Here is a 27345-nt window from a genome sequence, read left to right on the forward strand (position 1 = left end):
AGCTCAAGTGTATTAAACTGTAAATGTAGTAGTAATATCATTGTGGTTGGGTGGTAAGTGCTCCTCCCTCTTCAAGCTATGCCTGTGATAGAGAATGCTATACCCTAAAAGGGGGTATCCAATGTCGAATGGGGGACCAAAAAAAGTAAAAGATGAAAAAACCATAATCTCTTTCTCTACGGCACCAAGGTGCTCAAGAAAGGGGGTCTTTGTTGGTTATTGAGGGAGTCCGAAACCTAAATAATGGTATTTTGGACTCAAAATACCTTTATACAGTTAAAAAAAGTTACATTTCTAGCTAAAACACAGTATTATACTGCGTTTTAGTTTAACGGAAAGTTAGTCGTTAAAGGAAAACGTAGTATAATACTGCGTTTTAATTAATAAATCATTTTTTTAATGTAAAACACATTATAATACATTTTAAAGGTAAAATTTTAATTGCTTTTAAAGTCCTACATTTTAGGTACCTAGTTTTACTAAAACGTTGTATTATAATGCATTTTACATTAAAAAAATAATTTATTAATTAAAACGCAATATTATACTACGTTTTCCTTTAACGGCTAACTTTTCGTTAAACTAAAACGTAGTATAATACTGCATTTTAGTTAGAAATGTAACTTTTTTTTTAACTGTATAAAGGTATTTTGAGTCCAAAATACCATTATTTAGGTTCCGGATTAGTTATTTAGGTTTCCTCTTCCATTTCCCTTTTTACTGACTAAAGTATAGCATCACCTTAGTTTTCAGTTTTGCGGCCTAATAGTTTATTGGTCATAATTTCTGGTCTGTTGGGGGTAAACTGCCATTTTCACTTATAAAATTAATGGAAACTTGTCACATAGTATAGTTGTATTTTTAAGAAGATAAAAAAGGAGGTTTATTAACTTATTTGTTTCATTCGAAAAAAAAAACTATTTGTTGCATTGACCAATAATGTGATACTTCTCTTTTTGACTTAACCAAACCGTGTTCAATTGGTTTATATGAGATTATGCGAATTTAAAACAAGCAAACTTCAGATTTCTCCTATTTATAATGGTTAGTTGCATTATTTATTTATGGATTCTTGTCGGTTGTGATTTAATTGTAACTAATTCATTCACATCTCAATTTTAATGAGTTCTCACTGTTTAGCTGCCAAAAAAGGTCAAGAAGAAGAAACATTTCTCCATTTATAAAGGACTTGCATTGTTTTGGGAATAGATTTGTTTGCTTTACTAGTAATTGAAAGAGAAATAGAAGTAGCAACAAAGAACCATCAAGTTTTTAATTAATTGTAATGTCTATGTCAAACAACCAAGCAAAGGAGCCAATTGTTTATTTTCGGAAGAAAATTCGAAAGACCAAAAGAATAGAACAAGTAGTTGGTACTGTTGTTGCTTCCCCTGCTCATCAGGTATCTTTTCTTTGTCTTCCTTGTATATTTTTTTATGCGGTTTACATTTTAGATCTCACAAAATGAATCTCCAATAAAAATAAAAAATAAAAGGAAGAAATTCTTTTCTCCTCCCACTTTAGGCCCTAGACTATTGGGTCTAAGTATGTCATAGCGATTGGGCCAAGCAGTGGAATTTAGAAGCAATCACTTTTAGCATGCCGTCGAAACTATTCACGTTAGATATATTGGACGAGAACGAAAAGTTAACATAGTTTTTTAATTTAGTTACATTCACGGGAGATAAAAAATTCACTATTTTGACGAGAATATAAAAGAGATCGTATACAAATATTGAGAAAATAATCTTATAAAATTCATTTTTAAAGATTTTCCTCTTACTATAAATTTTATTTTTGCCGGTATTCACATGCAAAACGGGACTCTATATTTATTCTCGTCTGATTAATAAGTTCTTCAAAAGATCTATTAGACTATGGAGTGAATGATATCAATGAATATTCTATTCACACCAATTCTTCTATTTTTTATTTAAAAAATACGAATTCAGCTCATCAAACCATTTGATATAGTATTCAATACGTATGTATATACATTTATATTTTACTTCATTCTTTTTCTTTCTGAAATTTCGATGTAAAAATTCCTATACTAACGCATTTAACTCCATTTGTTAGAATAGCTTCCATTTAGTCTCTGCACCTATCCCTTTTTTTTTTTTTCTGAACCTTTATTTGTTATCGGAAAACGAGATTTGGCTTAGGATTGCCCAGGGTTTCTCTGAATTTGAAAGTGATCCTTAGTAAGTTTTCATACTAAGGCTCAATCCAATTAAGTGTGTAGCATCTACCGATTTCGTCATATCCCCCTTTCTTTTCGAGATTAAGATCTTGTTATGATGTTATTCCTTTTTCTTTCATTTATACTGGAACTATTGAATTCATTCTATCTCGAAAATATGTTTTATCCTCTTTGATTTTCTTAACTATTTTCTATAAGAGACCTTTTTTTGTCCAATCAAAAATGATTTTATCATTTCGGAATCCGCAATTCAATATAGATGGATATATACCTCATTCATGTGTCTCTCTTCCTGCCATTTTGCCATTCCGTTTGGAATATTTGAACGGTCGTTTTTTTTATCTTCAATTTTGCCTGAAAACGGAGGAATGTCTTATAAGTTATAACTAACTATTCCATTAAACAATTAGAATTTGAAATAAATATAGAGTGGAAGATATATATGATATAATATTAAATATAGAACTCTAATAAAAAAATAAAAAGGATTCAAGTGACAAAAAAAGAAACGAAAAAGAACATTTGCCATTCAAACTGAAAATGAAATAAAAGCTAAATTTGTCTCTCACATATTCTCTCTGTAAACCAAACTCTTACTTTGAAAATCTACATAGTGAATGGTGTCATATATTTTCATTTTGCCATACTATTTGCATGTGAGATAAGAGTGTTTGTCGGTCGGTACGGTATTTAGATATTTCGGTTAGGTATTTTCGGTATTCGGTATTTTAAAATACTACCAATATCGTACATAATTAAATTCGGTATGGTTCTGTTTTTCTCCTCTTGGTTTTGGTTTACTCGGTTCGGTAACTTTGGTTTATTCGGCTTGAATACTAACTAGTAAGTAGAGTCATAGACTGTAATATTCTTAATTTAAGTACTCAAAAGTACAAAACTAAAAATGTTTGTTGACAAAAGTTTTGTCCAAAACCAGCAAATATCAACCCAGAGAGAGAAAACTGTACATAAAGGAATAAATTTGATCATTTGAAAAGTCTTATTACTTGCTTAGATGTCACGACCCAAACCGAAGGGCCGCGACGGGCACCCGATGCCTTACTCAACCGAGTACCAACGTAACATATCTTTCTTATCATGTTATCATGAGTAAATGAGCTAGAAAACTCGTCCTGAGATAACAAGAATAAAACATAAGGGAATAGTCAACATATGAAGACCCAACATGATATACAAACTAATATATGTGACATACGGGCCTATAAGGCCGACATGACCATTAGTAAACTCGAAACATAGGCCGACAAGGCCATACAATTATCCATACACCTGACATATGTCTACAAGCCTCTAAGAGTACATAAAATCATAAAGGTCGGGACAGGGCCCCGCCATATCAATCAATACATATCCAAAGCATACTGACCAAATAGGCAACTTCGGAGCAAGTGGAGTGCACCAACACCTTCGCTGAGCTGATAGCCTACTAGGAGGACTGTCAACCTATCAATCGGGACCTGCGGGCATGAAATGCAGCGTCCCCAGGCAAAAGGGACGTCAGTACGAATAAAGTACCGAGTATGTTAGGCAGGAAAGCATAAACAAGAACAGTAATGTAAAGAGAGAGATAAAGGAGATACAACCTGTAACATCAGAGTGCCTCTGGGGGTTACTGATATGAAATGCATAATACATATATATACATAAACTTTTTAAAACATTCGCCTCTGTGGGCATCATCATCATATCGTACCCGGCCTCAAAGAGGACTCGGTAAAAGCGTACCCGACCATCATAAGGTTCGGTAGAATCGTACCCGACCACGTGGAGCTCGGTAAACCCAACTGATCAGTGGTTGCACAATAGGTGCCGTACCCGGCCGACTATAGCGCGGCTCGGTAGAGTAAAATAGATACTATATATAATGCATACTAGACTCATGGAATCATCTTCTAAACCTTTTGGAGTGACTTAAGAACATTATGGACATCCCTACCATCAATATGAACCTTAGTAGGATTTAAGGATCATACACACTTGTTTAGAATAATTTTATAAGGAAAGAACAACATGGACAACCTTAGTTGCTAGGAGTAGAGTCATTATGAAATAGCGTATCGTTTATGTTCATTTCATTTTAGACCATGCCAAAAGAAAGAAGAAAGTGCCTTAACATACCTTAAACCCGTTGAGTCCTTAATCCCTTCCAAGCAACTCTTCAAACAAGTCAACTCAATCTATCATAGTATAAGGAGATTCAAAATCAGTGCTGAGCAAAGGCTAAGTCTATAACTTAAGCTAGTAGCTCGTTTACGTAAATTTGGGCAGCATCTCCATTGTAACAAGGGCCTCCTCCAATACCATATACCAACAACAATGACCAGAGCAATCCATCAATACATAATTATCAATATCAAGACACCATATAACCACAACAAGTCACAACTACATTACGACGAGCGGCAAACTCCGATTGGAATCCGTATACCCCTTATCAATCCTTATAGACTTCTTACTTCAACATAAAAGTATCATTAACTTGATAATGAAGTCATTAATCAATGATTCCAGCCTTATACCATATATTTATAACAATGAAAATAATCCACAACTTCAACTATCCCCAACTAGCAACTTTATTCACTAGTTCAGGCCTAGCCCATCCATTTAACTTAATCAATATCAAGATAACCTTAGGAACAAGCAAGAACACAATATACATACCTCCTACAGTAACTTCAAGTCAAAATCCAAGTTATATTCATTTTACAACAACCCTTAATAGCAATACAACACCATAGAAGTGACTTAAGCTAGTCCAAGTATTATCTTATAGTTTATCATCCTAACAACTTAACCAACATACAAGCAAGCTTAAGCACAATTAGTAGGTTGTTATACTCACCTTATGCAGCAGCAACAACTTGGAATTTCATCCAAATACAGCCCACAACAATCCTCAATGACAACATAACCTCAAAGAGGTGTTGTTCTTCACTAGAACTAAGTTTTGATGTTGAAATATGGTGTAATCACTTTGGAATCACTTCAAACCCTTGTGATATATGTTTAGGAGGGTTAGGAGAAGTTTGGAGACGAACTTTAGTTGAAAAATGAGCAAAAATAGGCGTCCAAATCGTTTATAAATTGAAGTAGGTCAACCACCGCCTAAGTGGGTCCCATTGGGAGCTGCTTGCGCGGTCTCGCGAAAATGCAAATATCTCTCTACTCCGATGTCGTACTGACAAACGGTTTAATGCGTTAGAAACTAGACTCATAGACCTTCAATTTGGTAGGTAGAACACCCCATTATTCCAAGTATATTTGGAGAAATTCTCAGATACATTTGACCTAAATTTCAGCAAATTTATGAATGTAACTTGTGATGACCTTTGCCAACTCTTGTTCCACAACTTGCTTGCCTTCAAAATGTAGAAAATGAATATCATACGACTAAAATAACTCATAGAATAACCTCCTTATCATGTTAATAACCCTAGTCTCACCCCAAAGTACATGTTATAACATTCGAAACTTGTCGACTTTCGACGAAACTTATTTTCTTCAATTGGTTTAGCTTCTAAGATTTCCAACCCTCTTGGTAATCGTTATTCATGATCTTAAATATTTGTAACCTCCAAGGTAACATTATTAACTTACTTTATTTTTTTCCAAATAGAATCTCATTTCCGAGCTTACATCAATGACTTATGATGTACTCTCACGTATGAAAACTTGGGGTGTAACATCAGAGTTAATTGATGAACTTAAAGCATAACGGAAAGCAAAATTTTAGATTTTTTGTATTTATGTTATAATTAATAATATATGTATTGTGCAATATAATAAATATTTCGGTACGATATAGGTATTTTGGTATTTTATTTTAAAATACCAAATACCATACCTAATATCAATTTTTTTTTAGAAATTAAACCAAATACCATAACGAATACCAAAAGATTCGAATACTAAATACCAAAATTTTCGATATCAGTACAGTAATTAGGTATTTACCAAATTATACACCGCCCTAATGTGAGATGTATCTGATTTTCTCTATTTTATTGGAAAAAAGTAAAATTTGCTTTTCCGTATATTTCTTCTTATCCAAAGCAGCATGATACACATTTGACATGTGATTTTTTTTTAAAAAAAAAAATTTGAGAGTTAGGCTCAAGCCACACCGCAATTTATCAAGAGTGTAGTTTTTTAATGAGGTGTTGCAAATGATGTTACATTAATACTTTTAACTTTGTTATTTTTGACAGGATTTTTTACCCAAAAAAGTAGGCCAAAAGAGCTTTGAAACATTACACAAAAGTTCCATCAAACTTTTCGAGGAAGAGAAGAAATGTGTTGATAAGAAGGAAACAAAAACAAAGAGCGGAACCAAGTGTTCCTATAGCTCAAAGTCAAATACTAGACTATGCAAAGGTAAATTAGTTGTTTATTTACCTTTTATTTTCTCTAGTATGAATTAAATATGTATGTTGTATAGGTGGAGGGGCTCGAAATGCTAAAATTAGTGATAATAAAGAGGAAAGGCGCAAAACCTGGAATCCTCAAACATCAGTTTTCAACAAATACATGGAAATTCTGACAACAGAGGAAGAGACAAATTGGAATGAGCTTGCTCTTGTAAGTTAATTGCACTCGTTATTCTCAATGATCACTCAACTATAAAAAATTATGGAGCAACGTCGCTTTTCTTTCATTTGTAATAAGAAAACCACTCAATTATCTATATTGTACACTAATAATCCATTACTTAATATTTTTGGTGAAAAAAGCTTGCTTGGTAGTTCACATTGACTTTTTATACTTTTGGCCATATAAAATAATTATCACTGAAATAACAATAAATCCAACGTGATCCATTAAGGGTAAACCCATCCAAAATAAACTTTTACTCCTAAACGCATCTCTCTCAAATACTTTTTTTTGGTAACTAAGCAATTTTATTACCAACTAAGAGAATACAACTCCAGAAGAAAAAAAAGAAAGCAGCAAACTGGACTAGCCCAGGTTTACTCTCTAACTCTACTCAGTTCACCATGTCAAATAGCCTAAAATCCTTATAAGACAGGATAAAAGTTCATATTATTTATTCTTCTGTTCAGCTTCCTGCACATACTGGTTCTCACAAAGACCTCCTGGATGATCATCTTGATAATTCCTGTAGGTTGTCTTCTTTTGCTCTGAAATACTCTCAAATTTCTTTCTTGCCAGATGTAATACACAGTTGCTGTCAAAGTTAGAAGTCTTCCCTCTGTTATTACTTCAAGCCATTGCATTTCCATAACATTAATTCCTTGATATACTTTGCCATTCCAGTAGCTTCCCCCAAATAAAAGTAGATACAACACATCTGAAGAATAGATGTTCAATACTTTCTAATGCTGCTTGATACAAAGGACATGTCTGATCCACCACCATTCCCCAGTGAGCTAAGCCGATCCTTTGTATATATTTCCATGAGCCACCATAGTCACTATGAACAGCCATTTAGGAGATCCTGAGTTGTTGCATATTAATCTTCTCCAACTAACTTTTGTGTACTCTCCAAGCAAATACATCTGTTTGATTGAAAATAAGCTTAGATTCATCAAATCTTCTTTGGTCATACCAGCCTCCTCAATATATTGCTTAGCTTTAAAAACATTTTGTATCATCCAACAAGCTTGCTTGGGAAATTTATCCCACAACGAGTCTTCTCTCCCATAGTATATATGAATCCACTTCACCCATAAGAAATCTTTCTTCTTACTCAACTTCCACAATAGCCTACACATAGCCGCTTTGGTAGACATAGTTTATCCCAGGCTAGTAATGCCTTTTTGGAAGCCTCCACGTTCCCTGTCCACAGAAAGGTTCTGCAAATCCGCTCAATCAACACAATAATCTTCTTTGGTAATAGAAACAACTGAATATCTGAATTGAGAAAAGAACAGACTTTATTAATTGCACTCTATACCAGCATAGGAAAGTAATCTTGTATCCCGCCAATCATTTTATCTATCAATGGTTGACATTGTATGACAGATAATCTTTTAGAACTTAGAGGTACCTCAAGATACCTAATTGGTAGAACTTAGTGACTTCGTATGATAGATAATCTGATATTGTATGACAGATAATCTTTATAAAAACCCTTATTTTTTTATTTTTATAAAACTCTTCTCTTCTTCTCTCAAGCAGATGAACTTTTCATGATTTCTCTAGTCCAAAATTGAACATTTCAGCATAAAAAAATAGTTACTTAATAAGAGCAGCTATTTAGTTACTTGATATACATAGTCCAATAAATATTATTCATAAATAAGCCTATCAACTTTTCTTAACTCATTTCCTTGATACTGTTTTGGTTCCACCATTTGTGTCTCTTATTCTCTTAATTTTTTCTCCTTAAAATAATAATGGGTACGAGGGAGTGAGACTCAATTTTTTTTATAGAATAGGACGCGAATGCAGTAAATGAATTATAATGTAAGATTAAACAAACGAAAAAAGTAAAAGAAAAACAGTAACTGGTTTTATTAGTATGATATGTTACAAAGTCTGATGGTTCAGGCAAAGAAGAAAAGAGTTATATAAAATACTAATGGGTCTAAGAGTTTTTGGAAGAGAGATAAAGTTTATTTCGGGTGAGTTTACCTTTAGCAGGTGGGGTTGGATTATGGGTGAGTTTCTATGTTTTATTGGGTGTTAATTATTTATATGGTCCAAAAATATAATAAGTTTATGTGGACTGCCAAGTAGCTTTTGCTACCGAAATACTAATTAGAAATTTGACTGAGCGATTATCAAAGTGCAATAAGGATAGTTAAGTGACTTTCTTGTTACAAATGAAAGAAAAATGACTTTAATCCATAATTTTCGATAGTTCAGTGATCATCTAACTAATGAACTCCTACGTTTACTTCAGCAAAAATACAATATCTTTTATTTTTCTGTATAAATAACACAAATAAATTAGAACTCAAAGGCGGGACTCCCTTCGGATACACTAAAGTCTCATGAAAGTAATGCCTCGATTAGTAGCACAACTAGGATTACACTAAGGAAAATTAAAATATAAAGTAAACGTACGAGCAAAGAGAATTTAATATACAATATATATACATAATATAATTTTTTAACATTTCTACGTCCTGCATAGGGGCGTTAGTTGACTCTTCTTGGCAAAGGCTGGCCTCGATAAGATAAGACATTCACTCCATGCATAGTTTTAAGCCTTCAGCTGAGTCCATTTCACCTTAATTAGGTTATCTGTTGTTTACGCTTCAAATAATTTTCTTTTTAAGTATTTGACTATAACATACATAGTATGTTACTATCATATAACTAAGAAATTGGTTACTTCTGGATAATTAAAGTAGTAAATACTTTTACCGCCTGCATTTTTTTTTTAAATTTTAATATTTTAGATTTATTATCCATAATTTTCATCTTTTAATTTATATTTTTATTTTAAACATTACAATTTCTTTCTTTTTTCCCCCTTTTTTTGCGGCTTACCATGCAAACCTTAGGCCTGATGGCGCATTCCTAGATAGGCAAAACATACCCATCTTGCTCCTGGATCTTCTAAAACACTGAAACCACTGTACATATTATTGTTTCTTTTGAAGAATGCTCTTTGGAGCTAAAACACTACTGATTTATATATGATGACTAAAACATAGTACGATAATTTAAACATGAACAAGACATTTGATAATTCCTTCTTTTTACTGTATTTCCCCCCTAAATTTTCAAGTTAGCTTTCGTTACTTGTCCAATATGTATAGGTTGATGGGAACATAGACTATGTGAGTAGCCAGTTGGAATTTGCCAAGGACTTGGGAGAAACAGCTCAGAGGTTTGCACTTACAAAAGTGTGTAGCTTGAAGAAATCTTTGAATTCCCCTCCTATTTTTCCTAATACTTATTCGGAAAGATTTGATGCTAAGATTAGAAAAGCAAAAATGGTTCATCAAGAGAACCAGAAGATTATAAATTTTGAAGATTTTTATGCTCAAAGAAGATCAAATAAAGGTATCAATATCAGTGAAAAAATTGTGAATTCCAGAGAAGAAGTGACCAAACTTTTGGGAACAAACAGTAACCAGTCTAGTGGCCTAAAATTGCAGTTCCAAAATATGACCATTATGAACCAACAACAACAACATACACAGTGCGATCCCACAAGTGGAGTCTGGGGAGGGTGGGGTGTACGCAAATCTTACGCAGAACTTTATGGGGTAGAGACTAGTATGAACCAAGTGAGTGATCCTAATTATTTCCTTGGTAATCATATGAAGGAACAGAATACATGGCCAAGAACTTATAAGCCAAGAGCAATAGTTCATCCATCCAAGATTATAAGCCCATGCAAGAACTCTGATCAGAACATGCAGAGAACATCAGGGTCCGCGTCGTCTTTCTCTTTTATGAAATTGCTAATGGGAGATGAAAATTGCTCCATATTGACTGAAGAACTAAATGCAAAACAACAGTTCCTTAGCCCAAGCTGGGTGCAGCAACCCCAGCAAATATCTTTTATGGATCTGCTGACAAGAGAAGATCATGAACTTGAGATGTTTGATTTGGATTCTACTAAACATGATGTCTTTTGATGTTCCTTCGCCTTGAGTTGATTGTCTGTACTTTTAGTTTTTGATGGTGTAGTAGACCAATTATCAATGACAAACTGACGTTGTTTGATCCTAAACGGCATGGCAAAATGATCTCTATTTAGTAATGAATGGATCAACTATCTTAGCTGCAATGCTTACAAGCAAATCATATATATATACACACAACTATGCCTCAATTGATCATAACTAGTCGTAAAAATAGCCGTCCATTTAATTTTTTTAACTAAAAATAGCCGGTGGATATATATATAATAGCACATGTGCAATATGTGTATATCTATGTATAATCTATGTATACCGGTTAAAAAAAGTAAAGAGTGATATTGGATTCCTCAAGTCATTTACAAGTGTACATCAGACAATTATAATTATCACACTTCACTTCTTATGACCACCAACAGACAGCAAATTAAAATGGGGAACATAAAATAGCACTGTACGTACTACATGTATATATATTACTCTAGATATTTCAATCTACGATCTGCTTCAAATTAAACCACAAGTCAAAACTCCTTTGTACTCATAAATTTTTACAGATGATATTTTGTTTCAAATTAGCAAATTAAAAAAATTCAAGTGTTAACATATATATCTTGAAAGAAAAAATATTCGAGAATTAGGAATCAAGAAGCAAAACATGCAAATTATTACAAAATGATAGATGGGGAGGCAAATGCAATTTTAACATTAACGATCGAATTCTCCAAGGTAGGGGTGTTCATGATTCGGTTTGGATCGGTTTTTCCTTAAAAAGAAACCAAACCAAGTAAGTCGGGTTTTCAAATATTAGAACCAAACCAAACCAATTAAGTTGGTTTTTTCTCGATTCGATTTATGTCGGGTTTTGTCGGTTTTCGTTTTTTTTTTGGTTATTTATCGGGTTTTTTCTTAAATATAAGACATACACTACCAAACACATACTCCGGCAATCACATTTTCAACGTAATACTATCAAGTCAATTGCCCTTTGAGAAATTTATTATTTACTAAAATATATTGATGATAATTGAATCAAATAGTGATGAGTAATTGAAGGACTCAATTAAAAATATATATTTTTTAACATGAAATGGATTCTTACACTTAACAAAAGAAAACTACCAATCAAACTAGAATATAAAGGTAAAGAACTGTACTAAAAGTGCAAACGATTAACATTCACCATAAAATTTTTGAAAATTTGTATAAAAATATACATATATATAGGTATAATAATAAATTTGAAATAGCTACTCCTATAGTCGGTTTGATTCGTTTTTTTCGGTTATTTTTTATTAAGACCAAAACCAAACCAAATTTGATCGGTTTTTAAAATTCAAAACCAAAACCAAACCAAACCAAAAAATATCGATTTTTTTGATCAATTTAATTTAGTTTTCGATTTAGTTCGATTTTTCTGGTTTTTATAAACACCCCTACTCCTAGGTAAATAGTGGTGACATTGCCACACGATATAAGAGATAAAATGATAGATTGTGACTCAGTCACAATCATAGCTTGAATACAAGATCTTAGCCTGTCGTTTGTAGCCTTCTGCAAATTAGTCCACTTGGACATAAGAATTTTTTCACTTTTTTACAAAAAAAAATTTGCTTTCTTTCAAAATTAGTATTTTGCCATAAAATTTTCAATTTTCACTTGAAGATGAATTTTAAAAATTTTCGAAAGTTTAAAAAAATTCAAAAAACTGTTTTTTAAAATTTTCACTCAGATCACTCACAAAACTTCAAAAACAACCCAAAACCATATTCATGTCCAAACACAATTCTAATTTTCAAATACCATTTTCACTTGAAAAAAAAGCACTTTTTTAAAAAAAATTACAATTCTTATGTCCAAACACCCACTTAATGTCAATTTCAATTTTTTCAAAAAGAAAAATACAAAAATAGGTTATTTAATTCAACTCGGTAAGAAATGCAATAATTCGTTCAGATTGGAGTTCTTACTTCTTAGTTAAAAGTTTTCACTTGCGATTTAAATGAATATGAATTGTACTACTTCTTGATTTATTGAATACATAGAAATTTACCAGTACTTAGATAGTTATATCACTTATATGAATAGATTAAAAAAAAAAAAAGTTGACCATCGTCGTAACTAGGACGAAAATTAAGTCTAATTTAATTGGCCACGGAGGAAGCAATATGTTTTGCATGAAATATCAAATCCTATCCATATACAACATAATAAAAATTGATAATTCTAGAATTATTCCAGAATTATTACAGCATATCTTATTTTAGTTATGAAATGTTTTCTATAAGCTCATTTGGCTTGTGCTGAGAAAAAAGATTTTGCCAAAAAAATCTTTAAGTGATGGAGGTTTAACTGTGTTTAACATATTAACTCTTGTATTACTAGTGCAAACTTTATATAATTTTTTTTTTAAAAAAAACATATTTTTGGCGATCCACATATTTGGTTTCTAAAATGAAGCTTCAAATTATTAATGTTAGTGTACCTCGTGTGAATTCTATGTATTAATTTATGCCGATGGAATGCAAAAAATTATATTTGTATCATTAACACCTGGATAAAATCACCTAAAAACGTCTAAAAATCCTTAAGACTGATTCTTCTTGGATATTGTAATCCCTGCATGACAATTTCCAAATTGTGACTTAGCTTGTTGCATTGACAATCTTTGCATTAATATTTGCTGCAAAAATAAATGTCTATCATCGTTTATCATACAACAATTATTACTATTTAAGTATGAAAGAATTATGCCCTTGTGGCCTAACAGCCCAACCGAAAATGGCCCAGATTTGAAGCTCTTACCCTATTTAGCCCATGTTGTACATAACTTGAAAGAAACTTTTCAGCATTTAGCCCATTATTAAAGACACACTTTTAGAGTTTTTATTATTTTCTTCTTTCTTCATTCCCAGCACACCAAATTCTCTCTCACCGCCTTTCGCTTCTTTCTTTCCAACCCACATAGATCCCTCATCCTCTCTTAACCTAGCCCCCGATATTCCCCCTCCCCTACCCCTGCGCAGTTCTGCCATCAATGGCTCGAAGAAGGCTCGGGCTCCTACTCCGTCGTCCATGGTGGCAAGCAGAAGAATATTGAAGCTTTTTGAAATTGGGTCTGACTCTTTGCAGTTTGAAACCTTAATTTCCTATGTCTGGTCGAGCTTCGAGGAGAAAAGATCGGAAGCTAAATCAATATTCAACACGATGAAGCAGAAAGCTCCAGACTTGCTTGTTCTTAAGCTTGTTGACCTTCTTGGCTCATCGCAAGTTATTGATTCCCGTGATATGTGTGTTGTCCTCCTTGAAGTCTCGAATCTGAAATTGGGTGTATCGTATCTGTGTGTTGAATTTTGAATCGTTGGCGCAAAATTGCTAACCTATAGACGAGTTAAATCATCCAATACCTTCTACTACAACTCGAGGCTTGGATAAAAATCATAACTATGTAGCAGTTTGTATAAACACTATATAATAGTGTATATGAATATACAAACACCTCTTATACACTATTATACATGTTTATACAAGTTATATATAGTATTGTATAATTGTGTATAAATGTGTATATTTGTGTATAATGTTGTATAATTATATATTTTTTTCAGTTTATAAGGATGTATATACATTGTTAGTGTGTAAGAGGCCTCTACGGAAGTTTGACACTTCCTTCTCTTCTTCTTTTTCGTGTATGTGTTGTATAAAAAAGATTTGTACGCATTGGAGGGATTCTACAATTCATTTACCAAGTTTTATTTTTCTTTTATCCTGTTGGATTGCTTCAGCAATTGCACATAATAGTGTATGAAAATAAGTGGTTGTATAAAGAGGGATCAATAACCATAGTTGATTGTGTGAAATAAGCTGTCTTTCGGGAATTAACCTATTATTTTTGGGCTATAGATTTGCAAAGTGATATCTAGGCTATTATGTTGCAAGTCAGGTGTGTGAGTTGTATTTATGTGAAATTATCCCTATAGCTAATTAGTGTGTGAACCAAAAAAACCTTAAATTTAGTGATCATAGATTGAAAACTAGTCGGGATTGATTACATAAATATATGTTACCATTATCTGTGGTGGAGGATCTCTAAGTGGAACTTGAGAGGAAGTTAATTCAGGCCAGACACCAATGGTGTCGTATGGAGGTTGCGATTAATTAAATTTGCAAAACTAACACTAAAGATTTTTCAGATAATAAGATAAAAGTATGAATTGTGGTGCAGAAATTATGCGAAGATTAAGGATATGAGAAATTATAGCTCAAGAATATGCAAGGTTAAGTTCCTGGGGTGATTTTCTCAATCTAATGATCTGCTTCCAATTAAACCACAAGTCAAAACTCCTTTGTACTCGTAAATTTCTACGGACAATATTTAGTTTCACAAAAGCAAAAAAAGAAACTCAAGTGTTGATCAACATATCTTGAAAGAAATTAGGAATCAAGGAGCAATTCTATAGAAAACATAGGTGGTGGTATCAATCAAGAAGTAGTAACCCTAATCTTTATTATGTATGAAAGAAATTTTTCGGCTTCCATATTATCATCAAAATCAACCGTCCTTTTGACGCTTTCAATGGCAATCCGAGCCGCTTCTCCCACAGCTCTGTCTTCTTCTTCTTCTTCTTCATCTCTTTCTCATTAAACGCTTTGCCTAAAACTTGTTGTTGCGATTTCAAGATCACATCAGCGTAGCATCGCAGCCCGAAGTTTTTTGTCGTCCTTTTCCATATGATCAAAGGTGGTGGTATCCATGGAAATCTTCCTCTTCCTGCGGCAAGCCATAATATTCTCTCTAACTTGGCCACCAAGCACTTTTGGCTGAGAATTATAAATTAAAGCAGCGCCATAGCTAAACCCCGGAGATTAGAACGCAACTATGCACAAGAAATACTAACCCTAAGCTTCACTGTGTATCAAAAGTAAAGTAATGAAACTAAGTAGTCGCATCACATATATATAGAGGCATATTAACCTTTTCCCATCTTATATGGGAAAAGGTCCATTATGGAATTTTCCTAAAGTAACAAAATATTGACTAGTTGCTTCTCGACCAAGTACGGAAATTAACTTACAAAACCTAATTTGTTTCCTTATGCCTGAAAATTTTTTTACGTTATTTTATTTTTTCAACTGAGTGCAGTTAAGTTATCTTTTTTCTAAGTTTGTAAACAAATTAAAATCAAAGTATGAATAATGTAATGTAGTCCTTTATGATTGTTATCGTAATGTTAGTTTAATAGTTAAATTTTACTATCTCTTTTATTCTCTATTAATTGTACTTGTAGACTTATTAGTCTTGATTTTCGTTAACTAACTATTTTATAAATCCACCAGCACGACCACTGTTAGGTTTCTTCGAAGTTCCTAAATAAAGGAGCTTCTGATTAAAGGCTTCATCCTCTTCAACTTCCACTCGCATTCACGAATAAGGCGCCCAATGAAATTCTTGAACTATTAATCCTGTCTTTATTAGGATTTAAAATAGAGAATTTAAAGTATAATTATTAACTTCAATTTGAAATTTAAAGTTGAAAAATACATTTGGCAAGTATTTTAAGTGAAATAATTGGGTTACAAACCATCCCTTCAGACATGTATTGATGTTCTTTCCCCTTGAATAGATTGCAAGTTTTGGTTTTTTTTGATGGTCTAGTTGACCAGTTATCTAAGATAAATTAGACGAACATACTAGCAAATAAAACTAGGAACTACAGTCTAGTTTCATAATCACAATAAGTTTACAAAATCTATCAAAGTTCAGCATGGTTGACGTACGAAAAGCAAAAGTGAGTCCTTTTGTCATTAAGTCTTAATCCTCAGGAAGCTTTCATCCTTTTCTTACCACCACTCATTTTTAGAAAAAACAAAAGTTTATTGCAAAATTTAATATGTACATGTCCCAAACTTGAAAAATTGGAAGATTTAGGGAAAATGGGGTTATTAAACCATTACCAAACAGCAAAATAATAGAAGAAAGCAATTAACAGGCAGATCAACATTCCAAAATCCAAGATCACACACTCACTGTGGATGCGGGAATAACTGCAACTTGTGGCTGATTAGGTGTTCAAAGAAAACAAACTTCTTTTCCCGGAGGGTTCGGATGGCAATATTTACATCAAAATTATAACAGAGCTTCAGATTTTTCACCGTCTACTCGAAGCTAAAGGAACTTGACTATGTTCAGATATCAAGTTTACGTCTATTTGCAGTTCTTGAAAACCACGAGGGAATCCACTTAGTCTTAATGTCCAATCACTGCTCTGAAATCAGTTAGATGAACAGTCCTTGGCCCAGTGACCAGGCTTACCACACTTAAAACAAGTGCTTGAATTCGGGTACTTTACCCCTCCATCAGCAGCAGAGTGTTGAGAAGACAACTGAGGACAATCTTTTGCCCAGTGCCCAGCATTGCCACATTTGAAACAGGAAGAAGGGACTGAATTGTGGATTTTGTTGGTTGAGCCATCCATGTTTGGATAAGTTTGAGAGATGTTAGATGAATTTGAGAAGCTAGCATTGGTCGTGTTGTCGTTACACCATTTGAAGAACCCACAACTTCCCTAAGAGCAGTAAACAACACATTAACAGCCACAAATACAACGATCAAACTATGAGAACTATTACCCTATAGCCCTATAGTAGTCATTAGTATCTAGATTGTTGTTTGCTTTATGGCATGACGGGTTCATCAAGTATGGTTAACTACTTGCACAGCAAAAAGGTCTATTTTCATAACTAAATCTTCAGCACTTTAACTAAGATATTGATTCTAGAAATACTTTATTCAATAAAATCTGGATTGTGTTATAACATTGCAACTTATTTTCATTAAACACCAATTTCATGTATCCTTCACCCACAAGATAGCACTTCTCAGTTATAAGCAATTGACAGCTTACATCCTTCCAGGAAGTAGCAAAATACCAAGGGCCTTCAGCCACAAAGCTAGGCTTCATATGACAGCTTATAAGAAGAGAAGGGGAAAAATGAACAAAAGATATTAATTCCCTTACTCCGAGATATGCTAATGGTTTACTTCATATAGTTGTTTACTACGTAGAGTTGGTACTTGAATACAGTAGCGATAGATCTCATGCCCATCAATCTTCTAGATTATTCTGAAAGTACCCATGCCTAAATGCATCTCTATTGGTTTATGCACTAAATCTCAGAATCTCTACTACCCAGGCCAGGTTAGATGTAATGGCTGCACATTGTTCCATTTCAATTTTGCAGACTTGTACTTAATGAACATAACAAGATAGGCAAGACAGAAAAAAATATAAACAGAACAAGTCATGACTGTCATGACCAACAAGTGGCTTTTCATTAAAATGAGACTGTTTTCAAGTTGCTACGACAGCTATAGACAATATGCTCCCGACTGAGTAGATGAGATTAGGTCTTCCAACATAACAGTATCAGACATAAACTGATGAGTTTTTATTTGTCTGCTAGATTTTGATGGAGAAGCCAAGAAGACTAATTGGAACGTGCCTATAGATTATAGCCCAGCTATGTTAGAATTGGCATGGCAACATGTCATTCATATTTTAGTTATTTATATGGTAAGGCTTAAGACGTTAGTCTGTGTACATATCATTGTGTATATTAAAATTTGTATAAAACAATTTGATTAACAGATTAGAATCATGAATGCCTCTAAGGGGACAAAATGTATCTGTGGCATGACAGGAAATACCCTATTGTGAATCGAGGCCAATGACAATGAAATCTCACTAATCAGGATGCTTTTGCAATCCTATATATACCCCTTAATTACCGATTCTGATAGCAATTCTTTATCTGTACTGTGCCAAGCATAGCGAATCCCCTGAGGAGCATATTAACTTGTCTGTTACAGAACTTAACCTGGAAATTGACCACTGACGACAACCGTAGTGTACTCTTTTGCAGCCCATACATGTATCCCACTGAGATTCTTAGATCATGCTACACACCATCACAGCTTGAGGTAGGGTTTATACCCAATTCAAAGAATAGGGTAAGAGAGCCTACAGCCTTGAATGATGCAACAGATATCAGGGCAAAAACATAAAGAAGACTTGAACCCTTGAAACCTAAAGCCCGGAGGCAATGTTCCTCTAAGACCTGAAAGGATGAAACCATGAAATATGGAAAGGCTAGAACCTTATGGAACCTCACGACAATAAAATGTACCCACTTGTCTAGATGAAAACCTAATTGTCTGACAGGGGAATGTGCGGATAACATAGTCCTTAGGTTTACCACATATGCCCTCAAGGTTCCAGCTAGTCCGTCGATCCATTCCAAGCAACAATGCTAATTGATTTAATGTCATTTTATAACTTACCTCAAGGATATAAACTAACTTACTGACCTAACTATCATATCATCCCAACCTCTATGATATTTTGCTATTCATGCTTATAACCCACCAACTTTGAGGTCAAGATGCATCTATAGCTCAAGCAAGTATGCTACACTCTCTCATACTTTCCAGGTCTTACCCTGAGCAAAATTAAGCTTCATAAATGACAGATAACACTAATATGAATGTCACTGGATATTTGGAGTTAATTTGAGATTGTACTTTCTGTTTGACAACAAAAATTGATAGTTTAATACAGAAATTAGGGGCAGCACATCGACGGAAGGCCAAAAAATTTTCCCCATCAGCACGATTTCTTTTGCAATCAAATGAGCCTACATTACACGTGCACACAACCAGGCATTGTGAAGCATTTCAAGTACTTAGACATTAAATCCCATTAAGCTGTGCAGCAGACTAGTAAAACAGAAAAAGGAATAGATCAAGCTGATATTAAACCTGATTAGAAGGACAACGGTAGAACTGCTGACCGATATTTTTTCCTGTTTTGGCTGTCAGAACTAGGCATGTGCCAGAACCACATGGACATGAAATTTCCGGGAACGAGGAACTAACAGAGTAACTAGGGCCTCGGGTAGTTGCAGTATTGGTAACAGAAGGTTGGTCACACCACTCAAAGAATCCACAACCACCATTCTCCTGAGAAAGTATTAAAATTCAGATAAGAATAGAAATATACACAGTACTCTAAATCCAGATACTCAAATTTTAACACTCAAAAATGCTTACGAAAAACCTTTTAGGTCAGTAATGGAATAAATTGTTCATGTTATGGATATAGTAGATATGCCCTAGATCCAATCTCATAGTTGATGATTTTAACATATTTTTGAGAACATTAATCGATATAAAAAATATATGGCATTCTTTTATCATAGTTATTATAAATTGTTTGATTAATTTGATAAGGTCATTGATTAAATTTTGAGACTTGTCATCGTGATAGAGATTATGATAATGAGAGCAAAGTCTCTTACAATTTAATCTAAATTTGTTCTTGATCGTAGGATTATTAATTTGGACATTAGTAATCCGGTTAGATCAATATTTATGTGATCGTCTTTATGGGATAAAGATTAGTATATTTCATTAACTAAATCACATAGATAGATGATGCATATAGAGACATGATCATTGAACCGACTCATTGGATAATTCCTAATGGTTAGGATTACCATAAACTGTCAATAGGATATTCTTTTGAAGAATGTGATGTAAGAATTTCCTTTGACCTGAGATCGTCATAGTAATTGACAAGTTATTTGTTGTGCTTTAATACTAGACACCTATAGCCCTAGGGCGATAGTTGAAAGGATATTGGGTACGATTGAATACTTGTAGAATTAGTGATTGATCAAGATGAAATCTGTCAACTCTTGGTAATGAGTTTAAGCTCCATGTTGTCATGAATTATAAACGACCAAATTAACCAAAGGGCAATTGAATGAAAGAAGAAAAGAGTTTCTTAGGTCATTCAATGGTCGATTATATTTGACATGAACACATAGTTGGTCGCCTATTAGGATTTGATAGTTGAACCATATCCTAAGGTGATCCAGAGCTATAAGGACAGAAGGAATTACTACATTATTTTTCTACTGGTTCTTGAAAGTAAATTGTATACTTTATGATATCCGGTCGTTATGGATTGAAAGAATTATTCAATTTTACACTAGACGCCTGGGCCACCCTGAGGAGTATAAAATTTAATAAGTTTTTTGCTATCATAATGGTTGAACTCAACTATGCCAATAGGATCAACCTGACTACCACGAGACTATTTGACATAGAGCTATTTAAGAAAATTGTATGGGGATACAATTGGTAAGAGTACCTACCTTTAAAATATATGTGAGAAACGACTTGACTTCCAAGGGGCTCATACATATTGTTAAAGGATTCCTTTACTCCACTAACAGAAATAAAGATTTCGTAAACTATAATGAGGGTAAATAGTTTAAAATAATTAGTGGAAATATCATTTAGATAAAGTCCATGTCTTTATGATATATGCAAATATGTTCTTATATTATTGCCTTTTCTTTTCTATATTTTAGATTTCTCAATATGTCTGTTATATCACTGCGTGAAATACTTGAGACCAACAAGTTGGTAGGACCAAACTTTGATGACTGGTATAGAAATTTGAGAATTGTTCTCATACATGAAAAGCTCATTGATGTAATCGATAAGCCTGTAAAGATAATCCCACCAGAGAATGATGTTCAAGGCATTAAGGTTTATCAGAAATACTTGGAAGAATGTCTTGCTATTAAACACATCATTCTCGCTTCTATGAGTTTTGAACTCCAGAGGAAACATTAGAATATAGATCCAACTGCAATCATTGAATATCTTAAGAAGATGGTTGATACACAGTTGGACATTGAAAACTCTCCAGTTGGATCCCTTGTGAATCATATGATTGTTCTTACCGAAAAATATGAGAAGTTGGGGTACAAGCTTGGTGAAGAGATTTCTGAAGATTTGATCTTGCAGTCAGTATATGATGCTAAATGTTTTCACTGTAAGAAGAAAGGGCATTGGAAGAGAAACTGTAAGGAGTATCTTGCAACTCTAAAGGACAAGAAACAAGGTGAGACATTAATGAAAAATATTTTCAAGGTTTCTTTAGCTACTACTAATTCTTCACCGTGGGTATTAGATATTGGCAGTGGTTATAACATCTGCAATATGTTGTAAGGGTTTAAGATAAGTAGGAAACTAAAGAAAGGAGAAGTTAATCTACAAGTTGGAAATGGTGCAGAATTTGCAACCGTAGCTATAGGATCAATTTATTTAATATGCCTACGGGCAAAGTACTTATGTTGGATGATTGTTATTACGTTCCTAAATTTGTTTCGAACATAATTTCAGCTTCTATGTTAGACAAACGTGGTTTCTGCATTATTATAGGCAATGGTATTTGCTTTATAATTATGATAATAATTTATATGTGAATGGCTATCTCCAACATGATGTTTATGTCTTACCTAATGTGAATGCTAATTGGATTATGCATGTTTCAAGTCTTAAGAGGAAAAGAGATGATCATATAAATCATACATACCTTTGGCATTGTAGGCTTAGTCATATTGGAGAGAAAAGAATTAACAAATTGTACAAGGAAGGGTACCTTGACAAGTATGATTTTGAATCACATCCAACTTGTGAATCTTGTCTCAAAGGAAAAATGACCGAATCTCCATTTACTGGAAGTGGAGAAAGAGCTTCTGAATTATTGGGACTAATTCATACAGATGTTTGTGGGCCGATGAAAATTCAAGCTAGAGGTGGATATTCTTACTTCATCACCTTCACTGATGATATGTCAAGATATGGATTTGCATATCTTATGAAACACAAGTCTGAATCTTTTGAAATGTTCAAAAGGTTCTGTAGTGAAGTTGAGAAGCAGACTGGTAAAAGTATCAAAGTACTAAGGTCTGATAGAGGTGGAGAATATCTTAGTGAAGATTTTACCAGATATCTCAAAGAGAATGGGATTCTCTCACAGTGGACACCTCCAAGAACACCACAACACAATGGTGTGTCTGAAAGGAAAAATCAAACCTTATTAGATATGGTGAGATCTACGATGGGGTTCAATGATCTTCCAATAAATTTATGGGGATATGCTTTGGAAGCAGCAACATACTTACTTAATAAAGTTCCCACTAAGTCAGTCTCTACGACACCATATGAGATATGGAAAGGATGTAAGCCAAACCTTAAACATATTAAAGTTTGGGGTTGTCCAGCTTATGTTAAGAGACTACGGTCTGATAAACTTGACTCAAGATCTGATAAGTGTATGTTCATTGGGTATCCCAAGGAAACAATGAGATATTATTTTTATCACCCTTCTGACTATAAAGTGTTTGTGGCCAGAGGAGTAACCTTTTTGGAAAGGGGATTTCTTTTAGAAGGAAATTATAATGGAGAAATAGAACTTGATGAAGTTCAAGAAACTAATGAATCAACACAATATAAATATCATGAGACCCAAGTTGAAGAACCTTTATTGGATGTTTTGAAGTTGCCAAGGAATTGCCATCTTCAACGGTTGAAGTTCAAGAACAGGTTAATGAACCAGTTCCAAACCAAATTGAACAATAACCAAATCCAGCACAAGGTGAACAAGTTGTACAAGTACCTCTTAGAAGGTCTACACGAGAACGTCATGTACCAATTAGATTAAATCTAATGGTACAAGATGATGTATCAAATGAGGTTGATCATAATGATGATGACCCTAAGACCTATGAAGAGGCTATACAAAGTTCTGATTATGAGAAATGGCAAAAGGCAATGGAATCCGAAATGGAATCCATGAAGGAAAATAAAGTATGGACTTTAGTTGAACCTTCAAAGGATATAAAACTGATAAGTTGTAAATGGGTTTCTAAGAAAAAGATTAGAGCAGACAGAAAGGTGGAGACCTACAAAGCCCGTCTTGTTGCCAAGGGATATCGTCAGAAAGAAGGAGTCGACTATGACGAGAATTTCTCTCCCGTGGCAATGCTCAAATCAATTCGGATTTTGCTTGCTATAGCAGCATACTATGATTATGAAATATGGCAAATGGATGTGAAAACAGCTTTCCTTAATAGTGAGCTAGAAGAGAATGTGTACATGACATAACCTGAAGGTTTCACATCTTCGTCTGATCATAATAAAATTTGTAAGCTACAAAAATCCATTTATGGACTAAAGCAAGCTTCTCGAAGTTGGAATATTCGCTTTCACAAGACAATTGAAAAGTTCAATTTTGTTAGATGCGAAGAAGAACCTTGTGTGTACAAAAGGTTAGTGGGAGCACAATTATATTCTTAGTGTTGTGTGTTGATAATATATTGCTCATAGGGAATGACATACCGGCATTGCAAAGTACCAAGATTTGGCTATCTGAATAGTTCTCCATGAAAGACTTGGGAAAAACAGCTTATATGTTAGGAATAAAAATATATAGAGATAGATCTAGGAAGATGTTTTTCCCAGTCTTTGTACATTGATACCATCTTAAAGAGGTATAACATGGATAATTCCAAAAGAGGCTATCTACCGATAGGCGCTGGAATTACTCTCAATAGGGAGGATTGTCCTAAAACACCTGAAGAGAGAGAACACATGAGTAGGATCCCATACGCTAGTGCAGTGGGAGCTATCATGTATACCATGACATGTACACATCCTGATGTGGCTTATGCACTTGGAGTGACTAGCCGATATCAAGCAAATCATGGTGAGGAACATTGGAAGGTGGTGAAGACCATTTTTAAGTACTTAAGAAGGACTAAAGACCAATTCCTCATCTATGGGGATTCTGAGTTTGAAGGTTATACTGATGCAAGTTTCTCTTCCGATAGAGATGATAGCAAATCTATTTCTGGTTATGTATTCACCTTAAATGGTGGTGCGGTAAGTTGGAAAAGTTTCAAATAAGCTACAGTAGTTGATTCAGTGACTGAAGCAGAATATATAGCAGCTAGTGAAGCTGCTAAGGAAGTTGTATGGATGAAAAAGTTCTTAACTAAACTTGGTGTGGTTCCTTCTATAGAAGGTACAATTCCATTGTTGTGTGACAACACTGGAGCCATTGCTCAAGCAAAAGAACTAAAATCACACCAAAAATCCAAACACGTTCTGCCAAGGGATCACTTGATAAGAGAAATCATTGGACGTGGAGACGTTTAGATTCAAAAGGTTGATGGAAAGGAAAATGCTCCATACCCATTCACTAAAGCTCTTGGTGCAAAGGAGTTTGACAAGCGCAAGTGAAAATTGGGAATGAAGTACAAGAGCGATTGGCTCTAGTGCAAGTGGGAGATTGTTACGGATATAGTAGATATGCTCTAGATCCAATCTTATAGTTGATGATTTGAACCCATTTTTGTGAATGTTATTTGATATAAAAAAATATATGGCATTCTTTTATCATAGTTATTATTAATTGTTTGATTAATTTGATAAGGTCCTTGATTAAATTTTGAGACTTGTCATCGTGATAGAGATCATGATAATGAGAGCAAAGTCTCTTACAATTTAATCTAAATTTGTTCTTGATCGTAGGATTATTAATTTGGACATTAGTAATCCGGTTAGATCAATATTTATGTGATCGTCTTTATGGGATAAAGATTAGTTGATCTCATTAACTAAATCACATAGATAGATGATGCATATAGAGATATGATCATTGAACCGACTCATTGGATAATTCCTAATGGTTAGAATTACCATAAACTGTCAATAGGATATTCTTTTTGAAGAATGTGATGTAAGAATTTCCTTTGACCTGAGATCGTCATAGTAATTGACAAGTTATTTGTTGTGCTTTAATACTAGACACCTATAGCCCTAGGGCGATAGTTGAAAGGATATTGGGTACGATTGAATACTTGTAGAATTAGTGATTGATCAAGATGGAATCTGTCAACTCTTGGTAATGAGTTTAAGCTCCATGTTGTCATGAATTATAAACGACCAAATTAACCAAAGGGCAATTGAATGAAAGAAGAAAAAGGTTTCTTAGGTCATTCAATGGTCGATTATATTTGACATGAACACATAGTTCGTCGCCTATTAGGATTTGACAGTTGAACCATATCCTAGGGTGATCCAGAGCTATAAGGACAGAAGGAATTACTACATTATTCTTATACTGGTTCTTGAGAGTAAATTGTATACTTCATGCTATCCGGTCGTTAAGGAGTGTTGCTAGACGCCACCCTTGATTAGTATATTGATGTGATCAATTTACTACCGACTTAGTATTGAACCTATGGGGTCGCACACTAACGAGTGTTCTGATCTTTGCTAAAGGGTTAATTACTTTATTATTTGATAAGTAAATTAAAGAATTTAATTAGTCAAATAAATTTAGTTATTAGTCCAAATGAAATATTATTATATTCTTTGCTAGCACAGAGATTATAATTAATATTGTGAACGGATTGAAGTTTTCTATTTGGAAGAGAAAATTAAATTATATCTCTTGGTTGAAATATATATGTGATATATATAATATAAAATAATATTAATTTATATAAAGGTTATATATATAATATTAGTTAATTTACCAATTTGGAATTGGAAAGGTAAAGTCCACAAAGGACGTATAAATTGAATCCAACATTAATTTGGATTCACGAGAATCCAACTTTGACAATGGTTCGGCAGTCACGTTTTCGTTAAGATGTGATTTCCAATTTTCCATAAAATTTGATTGAAGTTTATTTTTGGAATAAACTTTTACCTTAAGAAAATTATTACCTCACCCAAATAGGAAAAGGGTATATAGGTGATGCTACATAAAGGGTGATGGAGAAAATTTGCCGTATTGTTAATTCTTGAGAAGAAAAATCACTTTGTGAAAGTGCAACACAAGCCAAGAGAGAAAATACAATTACAAGAAAAGTGTTTATTGTTCTTCTAACATTGAGTTGAGATTTTTGAGAAAAATTTCAACACAATATTTCGTTCAATTAAGGTACTATACAAATAGAAGCATGAAATTTTTGTACGCTATGTTGAAATGATAATACCTGTCTGATAGGGCATTTGTAGAACTTACGGCCACGATTCTTCTCAGTATTAGCAGTAAGCACAAGGCAATTACCTAATCCACATGCACATTTCTTATCAGGAAAGCTCGTGGAATCATCATTCGGTGGATTAACATCGCAATCCCGAGCCCAGTGACCTAATTTCCCGCACTTAAAGCACGAACCAGCAGCAGCATCGGAACTAGGCAAATAATTGCTATGTGCTTTGTAGCTGTTGTTAATCGGAGTAGGGAGAGCATTAGTCGGTCCTTTTTGTTGGAATACGACGCTTTTGCTCCCTTTCAGAGCCGCGATATAAGCTCCTTCTTCCACACTGATCGTGTTATTGGTGGTGACGTTGTGCTTCGCGGTGGTGGTTAGGGCGGCAGAGATCCGGCGACGCTTGGCGGCGGTGGCGGTGGAAAGAGCTTCAGCTTCTGCTGCGGCTACCTGAGCTAGGAATTCTTCGTCTTCAAATTCCGCCATCTCTCTCTTCCTCTCACTCTTCGACAGCAGATTTTGCGTAGTTTGCGAATTTCAAACTTTTTGGCCTCTCGCTTCTACATTTTCCCGCCAAGTTTTCCTTTTGTTTTTGTTTCTCTTTTTCTTTTTTCTTCTTCTTGGATGTGA

At 33.9% G+C, this 27345-nt stretch overlaps 2 protein-coding genes across 2 annotated transcripts; one reads left to right on the forward strand and one right to left on the reverse strand.

Annotated features, from left to right (window-relative positions):
• The first annotated feature begins 1235 nt into the window (after window positions 1-1235).
• On the forward strand, window positions 1236-10880 carry LOC142182581 (uncharacterized). The gene is made up of 4 exons (XM_075256795.1): window positions 1236-1402; window positions 6436-6601; window positions 6666-6805; window positions 9958-10880. The coding sequence occupies exons 1-4, from the start codon at window positions 1286-1288 to the stop codon at window positions 10783-10785; spliced, it is 1251 nt and encodes a 416-aa protein (XP_075112896.1). The 5' UTR covers window positions 1236-1285; the 3' UTR covers window positions 10786-10880.
• Window positions 10881-16833: 5953 nt separating this feature from the next.
• LOC107797633 (uncharacterized) lies at window positions 16834-27275 on the reverse strand. The gene is made up of 3 exons (XM_016620534.2): window positions 26716-27275; window positions 19607-19807; window positions 16834-17354 (listed from the first exon to the last, which is right to left on the reverse strand). The coding sequence occupies exons 1-3, from the start codon at window positions 27199-27201 to the stop codon at window positions 17061-17063; spliced, it is 981 nt and encodes a 326-aa protein (XP_016476020.2). The 5' UTR covers window positions 27202-27275; the 3' UTR covers window positions 16834-17060.
• Between the last annotated feature and the right edge of the window lie 70 nt (window positions 27276-27345).

This window comes from Nicotiana tabacum, chromosome 7, assembly GCF_000715075.1.
Source record: "Nicotiana tabacum cultivar K326 chromosome 7, ASM71507v2, whole genome shotgun sequence".
Lineage (NCBI taxonomy): Eukaryota > Viridiplantae > Streptophyta > Magnoliopsida > Solanales > Solanaceae > Nicotiana > Nicotiana tabacum.

Coding starts and splice junctions, on each gene's coding strand:
- LOC142182581 (XM_075256795.1), top strand. CDS start 1,286: ATGTCTATGTCAAACAACCAAGCAAAGGAGCCAATTGTTTATTTTCGG. Junction 1,403..6,435: donor TTGCTTCCCCTGCTCATCAG/GTATCTTTTCTT, acceptor TATTTTTGACAG/GATTTTTTACCCAAAAAAGT. Junction 6,602..6,665: donor AAATACTAGACTATGCAAAG/GTAAATTAGTTG, acceptor TATGTTGTATAG/GTGGAGGGGCTCGAAATGCT.
- LOC107797633 (XM_016620534.2), bottom strand. CDS start 27,201: ATGGCGGAATTTGAAGACGAAGAATTCCTAGCTCAGGTAGCCGCAGCA. Junction 19,808..26,715: donor ACAAATGCCCTATCAGACAG/GTATTATCATTT, acceptor ATACTTTCTCAG/GAGAATGGTGGTTGTGGATT. Junction 17,355..19,606: donor ACCGTTGTCCTTCTAATCAG/GTTTAATATCAG, acceptor TACTGCTCTTAG/GGAAGTTGTGGGTTCTTCAA.